Here is a 13,304-nt window from a genome sequence, read left to right as displayed (position 1 = left end):
ATTCACATTCTCAGTTTCTGGGGAAAAGACACCCCAACAACTGAATTCACCTTGAATATATCTTTGCTCCTCCAAGTCCACTACAAAAAAGAGAGGCAGAACATTCCTGTGATGCAGCCAAGCAGCTTCAGCACTGGTAGAGCTGCGTCTGCAACAGTGCTGTGTCAGCCTGCTGATTTAGCTTCTCAGCATTCTGCCTGAAACTCAGCAGTGAGTGCGCCAAGCTGATAGACAAGTAGGAGACAGTTTAGCCTGAGAAGGTGAGAAACTAAAACACTGACTATACATCCCTCCACTAGACAGATACATAAATATTTGTATGTGAAAAGGCATAAGTAAGGTTTCATACTCTAAAACAATTCTTTGTCAGCAGTTCACTACACAAATCTCAGAAGAATGTTCAGCATATCAAGAGAAACACAGAGACATATAAATTGGCAAATGCAAATACCTGAACTATTAGAAAAGCAACAAAATAGTAAATCCCCAAGCAATATCTATCCTAGGAGGCTGGAAGAAAAAAGTATTATACTTACAATAGAGATTCCTGCGTCTCATGGCTTTCTCTTGCTTTAATTATGAAGATGCAAGTCATCCCAAAATAGAATAAGAAAAATAAATTAATGTGCTGCATCATTTGAAAGAAAAATCCAGCACTTCCAGAGAAGCCTTTGCAGACGAATTTCATTACAGGCCAAAATTTCCACTGTCAAACAGGAAAAATTAGAGCCTTTATGATTGTCTGCAAAAGCTGGAAGTACCGACAGAGTTGTACTTACAGTTAACACAAGGTTACTTTCAAGAAAACCCTGTTATTTAGTGAAGTTTCAAGGGATGATTATGGCTTGAAACGCATCTGAACGATGCCAGGAAAACCTAAAGTATGACTACAGCTCCTAAGTTTTCAGAAGGCGTAGTTCCAACAACAACAAAAAAAATCTTACGCCAAAAGGAAAAACTAACTGAAAGCAGCTCCCCCACCATTTTTTGAGTGGATTTGGTTAAACCTTAAGGCTAGCCAAATCTCAGGAAAGATCATTCATATCATGAAGAACAGGAAAAGTGTCTTTCACTGGCTGAATCCAGAACAGATGATTGCTTTTTGGCAGAATCTAAAGAAAAGAAGTTAAATTTCTATTTAATAGCTAAGCAATCCTGACTCATTTTGACAATTTTCTGGCAAGTAAACACAAACTTGTCATTTACAAGAATAAAACAATAGTGTCATCATTCTACCACTACAGCAGCTGTCTGTCCAGAGCAGTCCATGGAGTTAAGTGCTGTATTTTCAATATTCAGTGGCATGGAAGAGATGCTGGACATGGGTGTGGCAATTCAACAGGAAGCAAGACTGATAAAACAGTTAATTGTGTGAGAAGCCAAGTAGCTGTACTTTCGTGGCAGCTATAAAATAAGGAAGTGACCCAAGTCCTGGTATTGCCACAGGCAGTGGATGGTTTTGTATAAATTCAACAGGATTTCATAAGCTTAATACAGACACAGTGTTCCTCACAGTTATGATGTTCCAAGTGCTTTTGTTACTCGTTCTCCAGTTTTACAACAAACAGCTGCTAATACCAAGTTTTCAGACAAGCACAGAAAACATTAGCAACTGTGAGCTGCTGTTTAAAGAGAATTTCCTCCTGACTATTTCCAGACAATCACCTTTGACTGCACCTGGTTTACTGCTTTTGTTAATATCAGAAATGCAGTTTCACAACTGAAGCTAAAGGGTCTATTTTACTTGTGATCCCTGCTACTAGATCAGGAATTAAGATTCTCACACATTAGGTGAGAATCTTATTCTCTGTTCTGGATCAGGGACTGTAACAGCTGTTTTTGAGCTAAGACTCTGAAAAGTTAGAGCAACTTTTGGCAAAGTGTCTAACTTTGAGAAGCCAAAACTCAAAAACTACTGGTTTTAAGGGTTCAAACCTTCTGGGCACATGGCAGTCTGTATGAGCTACTGCATAAGGTAGTTGCCTACACAACTGAAGTTCACAGGTTATTTAAAAGAACAGTTTCAATTGCATAGTTAAGTATTATATGAACATAATTTAGTTTTTCTTAAACATACCCCATCTTTAAATATATCAGTTAGATATACAAGGATATGCATGGAAATTCTACTTATTCTAATTCTTCACACTCATAATAAGCAAATCAAGTTCTGAGGTTTTGTTTGTCTTCTGTTTGGTTTTTCCCCTCAAAAGAAATCTCCACAATTGAAGTTTCTCTGTGGAGAAACAGAACTAACAGAAGATATGCTGCAGAACACAATGGCAATGCTTTTTGGGACCAAACAGAAACAATCCAACAGCAAGGTAATTTTCCTGTAACTAGCTACATTAGCATTCCAAGTATCAACACAAATATGTATGACTGAAATGTTTAAACAGCAATGGTTGATTTTACTGCCACAAAAAGGACAGAAAAGTCACCTGCACATCAGGTATTTCAACCACAGGTTCTGATGGGCAACAATCAGGGGTGAGAGACAGAAGAAATGAGAACACTGAAATGATGAAGACAAAGGCTAACAGATTTGAACATTACTTCTTTCTGAAGAGCCTGTAGGACATGGCAGGCATTTCTACCTAACTCTAGACTTGAAGGGGGGCAAGGAAACTTTAATCTTTGATAGAACCAGAACAAATCTTCATCTGTGTTCCAAACACAGCTCACAAAATAAGCAGTGCTCTTCTGCTGATGCCATACCTGCAAAAGGCTGATCAAAACACATGGAAAAAAGCTGTTCCACTCTAGGATCTCCCTAGCAAACTGAGCTATAAAACTAAAGCATACTTACAAAATCAGAATAAATTACATCACACACCACCATATTCCAGGTATGTACACCGTAGGTGTAATTGATTTGGGGACCATTGTCCCAAAAAACCTGGATTTCTCCTCAGCTGTGGAAAAAAACAAGAAGGCCAAACAAACCCATCTTTCATGCATGATATCCTCCACTACTCTCACAGGCTTAGCTAAATTAAAAGCATTAGTAAACTAATATAAATGTTGTTTCCTAAACATTTTACTATAATGGCTAAAACTAAAATTGAACTTTTTTTCAAAGTATCCAATATCAACCAATTCCAATTTTCAGAGCCATGAATCATACACACATCTATGAATATTTTGGCTAATGCACTTTCCACAACTTCCCATCCCATTAGTAGCTGCTGTGCAGTGAAGCCACAAGACCCCACCATTGTGCTACAATGCAGAGGTACACAGCACTCAATGCACAAGGTACACACAGCCTTGTACTCTGATCACCCCAGCCACACAATCCTTGGGCCCTTTGACAAGGGTCTGGCCTTATGAACTAACAGCACTAGAAAAAATTGGAGATAAAACAAAAGTATGCAGAAACAATCTAAATACGTATCTTATGAACCCATTCAAAATCCAGATTAACCAGACTATCCAGGTGGAAAAAAAGAAAAAAAAGTGATAAATAGCCATGTATACACTGAAGGCCAACTGAAGTATTCTCACAAATCTGTCAGACAGCCAAGCTTTACTACTGCAGCTATTCAAAAGAACACATTTTACTCTGAACAGCTATAGGAAACACAGGCCAATTTCATAGATGTATCACATGCTTACATTTGTTTCTTAATGACTGTCCTTATGCCAAAGGGCTTTTTCCTGCATTCTGGAACACCTTCCAGCAGCAGACAAGCACAGTATCTTTAACAATGCCCTTTTAAAAGCAAATGGGAAACTGATATAAAAAGGCAATCTGATTGAAGTCATAAAAAATGGCTGATGGATTGGTCAGGCTAGTACTGTGGTTTAGGAAAAGAACTACTGCCTTCTCTTCATTTTGTTGTGTTCTCAGGACATCCTTTGCTATTATTTTGAACAGGAACTCCTCCAGTCTAAGAGCTATTCACTATCTACCTACCCTGAATTCAGTGGAAACATAGGCTCAGGACTTTTATAACTATTCCAAACCTAGTGGTACAAAACCCTGAAATCAACCTAGGAGTTCTCATCATTTTCCACCAAAGCACACAACAGATTTCATCGTTTAAAGAAAGAAATTGGAGATAGCTGAAAAGAATGATGATATGAGCTTGGAGAGTCACTCCTACAGCAATGCAGCTGTGTGACTGACCATGACTCCACACCCAATAAAAATCCAGTTTTCAACCTGTCCTACTCCTGTTTGCTCCCAGCTCAAAGACTTCACTGACACAAGGAACTGGGAGATTTAGCCCAGCATATATCCAAGTGTGAAACAGAAGGAAAACTATATGCAGATTTTCTAAGAAAATAAATGCTGGGTTTCCTAGTTTTGAAGGGAAAACCAGCAATAATTAGATTGCTAAGAGGGTTAGCTAAAGGAAAAAAAAAAAGCAACAATCACAAAATCAAAGGAATTCTTTACATCAGCAGGAACATTTGGTAGGACATGCAAAATACAACTGTACATTCTACTTGATAAACGAGGAACAAGAAGACTCAATCCTGTGGAGATAGAAAAGGGGTTGGAGAAAACAGAGCCACTGATTCAAATAAGAATCAATGCTATTAAATTGATGAGCAAATAGGTAAAAGAATACTATTAATCTATCTCAATAGCAAAGAGATGGGGAGATGCCCTCATTCCCAAATAAAAAAAAAAAGAAAAGGGCACACCATCACTTGAGAAAGGCAGTTTAGCTGTTAGTCACTATTGCTCCAGGAAGAATAAAGTGCCATTACATTAAGAAAACATCAGAGCAGGCTCTTCAGTGCCACAACAACAAAATCTGATGGCAGCAAAGAAGTACAGACTACTGAGTTATGTCTCACCTTTACAGACTGAGAATGTGGTGGAATTTTTAACAATCGTCAGCCAATCAACAGCCAAAGGTTCGGTCACTCAGCATTTGTGAAAGCCTCATCTCTAAACACACCCTCACGGAACGGTGGAATGGTGCCTAATTATTTAATGCCTTTGTCTGTTTTGTGCTTAAACCAGGGAGCTGCTGGTTTATGATGCTTCAAAGCAACACAAGTGTCAGACTTGATAGTTAAGTCCATGTAACTCCTTCAGGAAATCAGGACTGGCGTTACTATCAAAGTAAAGAGGAAGCTCATTTTATTCAAAGTACAGGTGAGTTATCTAGACCTGGAAGACAGAACAGTACTTTTACTAAGTGCATCCTAAAACACAAAGTTGAATTCTTTCACCACTTGCGGCTCTCGTGTCATTCAAATGTTAATTTCACCATTAGCACACATTTACCTTCAGGTACGGCTGATGTTTCAAGTTACATGCTGCACAAAGCGGAGTTAAGAGATTCCCACCTCATCTTTTTCTTGGAATATTTCAAGCAAGTTACTGCTACAAATCTACCAATAAATTAGACAAGCACTTGAAGCCGTGTGAAATCAAGTACTGGATTTACAGAAGTCCCGATTTAAGATTAAATCTGCATATACATTAAAAATGGAAAAAGTTTACCCTCCTATGCTTCGCACCACGGTAGTGTGACTGAAGACTTATGGCGCACATACAGTAAATTTTACAAACCTGAAAGAGAAAAATTGAAAGCACATCTTCAGTTATGCCACGAACATTCTGCCGTTGGTGAATTATAAATATGAAATACATCCGTTCCTACAGAGCAGTCGTGTAATTCTCAAGGTCTTCTCTGGCTCAAACAGTTTGCATGACTTTTAGGAGAGCAGCTTACCACTAAAATGTCCAGAAACAGTATGCAGACCTGTTCAAACAATACTTAAACAAGTGTTTAAATAAATCAGGTGGTGAGAAGGCTTTACGAGCCCTTCTCTGCTACCAGCACTTTCTGAATTCTTAGTTTTCTAAAGTTCTCCAAGCTGGAAAGCCAGCAAAAAGGGATGGTCGTGCAGAAACTCGAACGGAACAGAGGCAAAATTACGCCCTGGGATAACTGCAGCTCCGTTCATTGCTCATTCAAAGCTACGTTAAGGCAGCAGAAAAACAATGGAGGAAGACACATGCATTTCATTAAGATCCACAGACATGCATACACCATTGCAATAATTAAGAGAGGACGATACCGATGTACAAATATGCCTTATTATCTTTAGCTTTTATAAAAGCAATGCATGCTAGCATTGTCTTTCCTTTACGTACTGCCGCAGAACTTGAATGAGCCAGAAACAACATCCAGCGCTACAAAAACACTGCAGGACTGACAAATTTAACGCGCTCTGAGCCGGAGTTGCTGACTGTTCTGTCTTTTAGAGATAAAGGAGCCTTTGCGGCCGCCCATCGGAGACACCCAGCCGAGATTGGGAAGGCAGCAACTAAAAACCACTCACTGTACAGGTGACTGCCCAAGCACAGCCAGAACTGAGCGAGCCCAGCTCCCCCAGGCACCGGCCCCGCTATTCCCCCCACGTCAGAGCCCCTCTGGCTGCCAGGCCCGGCTCCCAGAGCCTGCCGGGCTGAAAACCCCCCCGAGACACCCACTCACATCGCAGTAAAAGAGCTTCTTCTCGGGCTCCGCTTTGCCACCTTCTGCCTTAACTTCCTCAGGCACGGCGCTCATCCTGCGCGGCCGGGGAAAAAAAAATTAAAAAAAAATAAAATAAAACCAACTCTTGTTCACACAGTGTTTTACAGAGACCAGGTGGGGGCGGGGGCCACGCCTCGGGCGGACGAGCTGGGTTATTATTTATTATTTGGCTATTTGAGCGCTATTGTTTCATTCTGTGGGTCAGTGCACATCTCCCAGCGCCGGCGCTGCCCCACAGCATCCGGGAGCTCACGCCCACCTCGCCCCCCACAGCGTTCGTCACTTCCGTCAGCGCCGCAGCCACGCCCCCAGGCCGGCGGCCATCGGCGGGCAGCCGCTCGCCTCGGCCAATGGGGAGCCGGCGTCGCGCCGGGCGCCTGGCATCAGGCCACGCCCCCGTAATCAGGCCACGCCCCCATGCCCACCCTGGCGCCCCCTGGCGTGAGGGAGGAACCGGGAGTGGCCGGGCCGGGATGGAGCGTGGGATCGGGCCGGGATGGATAGGGGGCCAGGCCAGGAGGAACCCCGGGAGCAGCGCCAGGAGAGGATGCTGGGACCAGTTCAGGGGAATACTGGGCCTACTGAGGACAAGAGAGTCTACTGTAACCAGTTCAGACCGGGGTGGGTGCCTGGGCCTCTTTAGGATGGATACTGGGACCACTTCAGGTTCGGGGTGCATACTGGGACCTATCCAGAGTGTGAAAAATGCGTATTTTATGATTGGCTTCTCACAAATATTAAAATGCGTATTATGTGTGTTATGTTAGAAAGTTATGCTGTATTAATTTTCTTAAGTAGTGTGTTAAATATAGTTTTAGGTTATAAAAAGTGTTAAAATAGAAACCATGCTATGTAGGATACTTTTTTTTAAAGAAAGGACTCGCAGTGAAATAGCAGCCACAGGACGCCTAAATCTTTCAGAGAAAGAGAATTTATTGCCCTCTTATCAGAAGAAACTAACTTCTTCCTGCCTTGCTCAGCCATGAAGATGCTGTCAGGATTAAGATGAAGCAGCTGACAATGACCAAACAGAATCCTTTGTTTGGGTGGAATTTATGCATCATGTATGAGGTGTATGAATGTGCAACAAGCTATTGTTTCTAAGTGTTAATCCTTTGTTAACGGGTGTCTTTTTTGGGGCTTATGGTGCCCAGAAAAAGGTACCTGGACGTCTGTAACTCTTTGTTTCTGTTGTCTCATATTGTCCTAATCCAAATTGTCCAAATTATTACTACTCTAATTATATTTCTGTTTTTATAACCGTTTTATTACTATTAAACTTTTCAAATTTTAAAAACAAGTGATTGGCATTTTTCACACAGAGCAAACACTGGGAGGGGTGCATAGATGCTGGGACAAGTTCAGAGGGGATGCTGGAACCAGTTGAGGCCAGGGAGTGCTGAGGGTTACTGGGCCCCTATGGGGAAGGGGCAAGAAGCACACAGAGCAGCAGCTTTAATTTAAATGCAAACATTTTATTTTAAAATGTCTCAGCTGTACACTTCTGCCTGGTAATAAATGTAAAATATAATTTAAGAAGTACGCTTAGAAGTTCCTTCTAAAAGCAGGCCAAGGAGACAGTACAAAACACAAGAGAAAAGTGCACTGGGTTCAAACAACACGCCAGAAGGTCAAACCCACAGGTCACTGCCTGGTTTGCATCAGCCACAATGCCTTTTACAGGTATATTAGCGATATACCATGCCACCTGTGACACTCCTGTGCACAGAGCAGCACAGCCAGTGGTGCTGCTTAGGTCACACATTACCAGAGGTGATCCCACAGGATTCCCTGGGTTGGCTTCCCCGGGGCTGGAGCTGTACCTGTCTGCTGCTTCATCTCCCCAGATGGGCAGCGTTCCTGCCTCAGCCACGTGCCCCAGTGCCGGCATTACCTGCGTCATGCAGTGCATTTCCTAATAGTGCTGGGCTGGTTGCAGAAATACACCCTCCCCAAAAAAGTTTTGGGGAATCATGGAGCACCAGATAGGCCAAAACTATTTGTGGAACTCCATGCATCTGTTTGTTAATCATAGAACTGTAGAATGGTTTGGGTTGGAAGGGATCTGAAAGATTATCCAGTTCCAATCCCCCTGCCATGGGCAGGGACACCTTCCACTAGACCAGATTGCTAAGAGTTAGTCTTGTCCTCCACTGTGTTTCTTCAGGAGAAGCAGGAATGGCACTTTTAATACTGGACTGTAAGTGGAGTGTAATGGCAGATAATACCCTTTGGTGATGATGTTATTGGCACCTGGACATTTCTCTTACAGTCTTTTATATGGAGTCACATTAAAATGCTTGGTCATTATTTGTGGTTCTAATCTCGAAGTCTAAAATGGACTAACTGAAAACACCATACTGCACATGTTATGTAATGCTTCCATACCCTTATTAATTAAAAAAAAAATAAAAGTTGCAAATTAAAAGTGCAGTTGCACAGTGAAAGAATAAACCCATGTAGAAAAAAATGAAAGAAGCTAAAAAGGAGAAAATTGGTTCCTTGATTATTTGAAAGAGAGACCATATCTAAAGAAAAAAGGATTTGGCATTACAAACATACTTTGCAGCACTAAACTGTTGGTGGCAGCTGGGGGTTGCTTGGCAGTACAGACTCCTGAAGAGAGGATGTTTCACCAGAAGAGTGACCTTTATTCTGGTTTTGGGGATACAACTGTTATTAGTGAGTACCTCCGTCTTATTAAAGAGGGGGGAGAAATGAGGGTTTGCACTTCTGCCTAACACTGTTCTTTTGGCAAAACTTTTGAAGTATGCCTAAAGTGGAAATAAAGCTACAGATACAGAAAACAGAAAGGATGGAGACCAAAATGTACCATCCTATGCAATCAAAAAGGTGGAAAAGCTGGAGGAGGAAAAGGGAATTGCCTTTAAGGAAGAAAGTGTTCTTTGGTTTTGATAAGAAGGAACTCAGGGGGGAGAGGGTGTGAAGAAAAACCCTTTCAGAAGAGGGAAGTTTGTTGACCGTGCAGAGGAGGAATCTTCTTAGCTATAGTGAGAGTAGAAACAAAACTGAATACTGTCATTGAGAACTGAGATAACTTTTGCCCTTTTCAAGTTCTTTCTAGAAAGACAAAATTAAAAAAAAAAAAAAACCTACAACAGTTGATGCTTGCCTCACCTTATTTCACATTTTAATCAACACAGGGAGGATACAAATGGTGCAAAACCCTAAAAACAAAAAAAAAGTGAAGGACAGAAAGAGATTCAGAAGGGAGAGCTCACACCCTCCTGTGGTGCAAAATGAGGAGTTCTAGACTAGAACTTCACCAGATTTTTTTTAAATGCCTTTTAATTGCTGAAATACAATTAATAAGATTAGCCAAGCTGATGTTCTTTCAATTGCCTTCTAGCACATCTTGTTTACCATAATTCTACCAGTACAAATATGAACCTGGAGCTGTCCCTTGAGCTCTGTTGCATCAAAGAAATCTTAAAAAACTTAGGACTGCATAGTTAGAGCATCAGCTGCACAATTACCGGCAGCAAGAGAGTTAATGCAAACAGTGAATGTGCCACAGCTTGGAAAACTAGCCCTAGGAAAGGAACAGGAGCACTTCATGCCTCCTAGAATGATGTTTTCAATCTGACTGAGAAATGCATCTTAGCATTGAAATTACTCAATCCTTGTTTTCATGAAATTATTTTTAGCCTGCAAAGTTACAGAATCAGTTCTACAGAAGAAAAAAGAGGATGTGATTTCAGACCACAGAATTTTTCTGTGGGTGAAGAATTAATGCTGTAGTCACAGAATAATTACACCTTGATGGCAATATATCTTTTCTCTTCCCCAAATTTTTCTTTTTTACTTTCCTTCCAGACTACCACTCAAAGAATATCTTTGCCTAAGCACAAGCAAGTGCTTGGATCTCCAGACTTTTTGGTTGTTTTTTTTTAAAGGACTTGGTGTGTTTAGATTATATTTCAGCCTGTCACTCATGACTTTGTTCAGAGGCATTTCTGATAGCACAATAGGGAAATGTAATGACACGAACATAATGACAAGAACATGGCAGATGTCCCTGAAACGTGACAAAGATCTGTTTGTCAGGGTAGTAGTACCTATGAAAATAAGCCACTGGGTGCAGCCCTCATGTATGAATCTCCTTCAGGTGGATAAAAGCCTTGTGACTGCATCCTGAGCATGGCCACCTGCACAATCTCTTGCTCTCTACATGTTACAGCACCTGTATCAGTTGTGATGCACAATTTCTCATAGGGCTTGGCTGGATTTAAAAGAAGAAACTCCAAGCAAAGAAACTCCTGTTCTAGTGAGAAATTTCTACAGTCTAGCTTAGGTTTAGGATTTTTGTCTCAGTATGATAAGAAAAGTATTTCCATTTTGAATGCTTACACCCTAGAAGAGTAGAGAGAAAGAGAGAAAAAAAGCAGACAGAGAAGACAAGAAAAAATAGAATCTGTCTACAACCCTGTCATTCTGAGGCTGGTTTTCCTGGTTAAGTGGCACTGAAATGAAAGAAAATAAGTATTTTAATTTTTTTACCCCTACCTAAGGCAATATAGGTATTCATACGTAGGGGAAATGATGGCTTTTAACTATTTGAATTAAAACCTAACACCTTGTTATGACAAAATAATGGGTTTCATGAAATAACTACAGTGGGTGGGGCTGTCCTATTTAAGTTCCAGAACAGCTTCAATAGAAAGAGTTAAGAAGAGCTTATAGGCAGCAGAAGCTGATCTTATCCCTCAGGCTTGTTGCCTCTTAAGTATTGTTAAGCCCTAGGGATTTCCAGAAGAATTGCACATGCCTATCTCAATATCATATCAAAGGATCGGCACCCAAAGTCTTACTGAACTGACTGATGCTCAAATATCAGACTACCCTAGACCATCCAGAGCAGACTCAGGTGTAAGAACTTTCAGAATACATGACTGTTCCAATAAAGGGTGGAAAAACCACAGACTTAAACTTTGCATTAAATGTTCCAGTCAAAGAATAGGAAGTTAGTCTTTCCTACAGTGAATTTAGGTACAGTCCCTTAATCTTTCATTTCCCTCGTTAAATCTCTGAACCCAGGATAACTGAAACAAGCTTACCACTCACACAGTGCTGCCCTCACTCAGAACTTTTGAAGCTAAGCTTTACTTTGATATCCAAAGACTTTAACATCAATGTAAATTATTTAGGGTGTTACCTTCAGTGGAGGTCTGCCCCAGTTTCAGTCACTATGGAAGTGCAGGAAAATCCACTCTTTTTGCTGTTCAAGCCTACCCCTAGCTCAAATCATGTTGTTTCTCAGTGGAAGTAGTAGCTTTCAATGGTGTTGGACTAGCATTTGTATGGTGCTCACAGCTGTGCACTGGCAGCTGAAATCAGGTCACATTCTCAGTAAAGTCAGGACCTCAATCAGCAGCTTTAGCACTGATAATAGTCTCTGCTCTATGTGGACCTAGGTCTCTCTCCAGGGGGAGACACCTTCTCACAGCTTTTACATCTGCTCACCTTCCATACCAAAATATACCCTCCCCAAAGATCAGGGAATTCATTAATCCATTCTGTCTCAACCTCTGGAGGGTTTATGGCTGAGGAAGTTTGAATGCTATTATCAGTCAGGCATTTCTTTCAGCCTGAATGCTCCAAGCTCCTATTAGGCAACCATTTGACTAGGCATTTCTTCTACAAGAATAATTTTTTATTGTTGCTACAATAAATGCATCGGAAGGCTCCTAAAATAGACTTTAGGGCTGTGCTGAAGGCATACAAATACCAGTTCATTAAGGCTAAAAGCTAAACACCAGTGACTGAAAAGATCTTAAACCCTACTTATCAGTGCTAGTTTTTAGAATAATACCAAAGCAGCAACAACCACTAAGAAAATGTAACCATTTTAAAGAACTGCTCTGTCTTTCATCCTGATTACTGGTCAGTGCCAGGGGGTCATTAATGTCTGCATACAAAAAAAGGTTTATAAGATTAAATCAGTGGTAATTTAACAGGGTACAATGCAATGTCAGGTTTCAGTCCCGACTCAATCCAGGGCACAAATCGTGGGGAGAGGTTGAAGGCAGATCTGTGCCTGAACACAAATGGCAAGAGATTATTTTAAGCATTTATTTCCTCTGTTCTTTCCAAGTACTTAGAAGGAACTGGTCTTTCTTTACCACCAACAATGGTTAGCAGTTGTCCAAAAAAGAGGATAAACTGCTGATCTCTTCATAAACCCAGTTCTTGGGAGATTGCTGTACTGCATGTGTGATAGTTTAGACTAGAAGGAATTCTACTGATACCACATTATTTTATGTGAGACCTGAAGTAAGAACTCAGCCACAAATTAAGTGGGCCAAAATCAAATGTGATGTGCAGGATAAGTGTGTTTTTCTTGTCTCCAGATTTTATGGAATAATAAGGAAACAAACATACTGCATTTACACAGCAGGGAGTCAGAAGGTGACATCTCACTTTTGAGTCACACATTCATCCATCCACCTAGAAGCCCATTACATCTCATGTGTCAGTTTGCATTCCCTTACATGCAGAAGTTTCACCTACCTCTGTAATATTGATCAAGATGTGTAAAGTGTGTCTGGGTTTGTTGGAAACATTGGAAAAATAATTCTAACTGATATGTGCCAGAAAAGCCTGAGAACAAATAGAGCTATGTCAACAAAAAAAGAATGAATTTTATAACAGGGAGAACTTTAGGGAATTTCTGTTGTTAGTATAAATTACTTCTGCACTCAGAGACCTGGCTAGTACAGCTCTCCCACTGTAGTCGCAGCTGGTAGTATTTCTAAGCACAGACAAGGCTTTTGG

The 13,304-nt window shown here is 40.9% G+C and overlaps 1 protein-coding gene across 2 annotated transcripts in view; it reads right to left on the bottom strand.

Moving 5' to 3' along the window:
* The window catches only part of LOC128942329 (uncharacterized), a 28,534-nt gene extending 21,765 nt beyond the window's left edge, over nucleotides 1-6,769 (bottom strand). Inside the window, exons 1-3 of one of the 2 annotated variants that reach the window (XM_054284728.1) lie at nucleotides 6,468-6,769; nucleotides 5,468-5,536; nucleotides 537-570 (exon numbers count right to left, since the gene is read on the bottom strand). In XM_054284728.1, coding sequence (XP_054140703.1) covers nucleotides 537-570; nucleotides 5,468-5,536; nucleotides 6,468-6,542 — 178 coding nt within the window. In that variant the 5' untranslated portion in view covers nucleotides 6,543-6,769. Of the gene's footprint in view, nucleotides 1-536; nucleotides 571-5,467; nucleotides 5,537-6,467 lie in introns of those variants that run through there. The other variant, XM_054284729.1, reaches the window with a different exon arrangement.
* Nucleotides 6,770-13,304: the final 6,535 nt, after the last annotated feature.

The sequence above is a fragment of the Melozone crissalis genome, unplaced genomic scaffold (genome assembly GCF_028551555.1).
Source record: "Melozone crissalis strain CALT ecotype California unplaced genomic scaffold, PUWL_Pcris_2 ptg000042l_1, whole genome shotgun sequence".
Taxonomy (NCBI): domain Eukaryota; kingdom Metazoa; phylum Chordata; class Aves; order Passeriformes; family Passerellidae; genus Melozone; species Melozone crissalis.
Note: the sequence above shows the minus strand (reverse complement) of the source record. Positions and strands in the feature narration are given on the sequence as shown.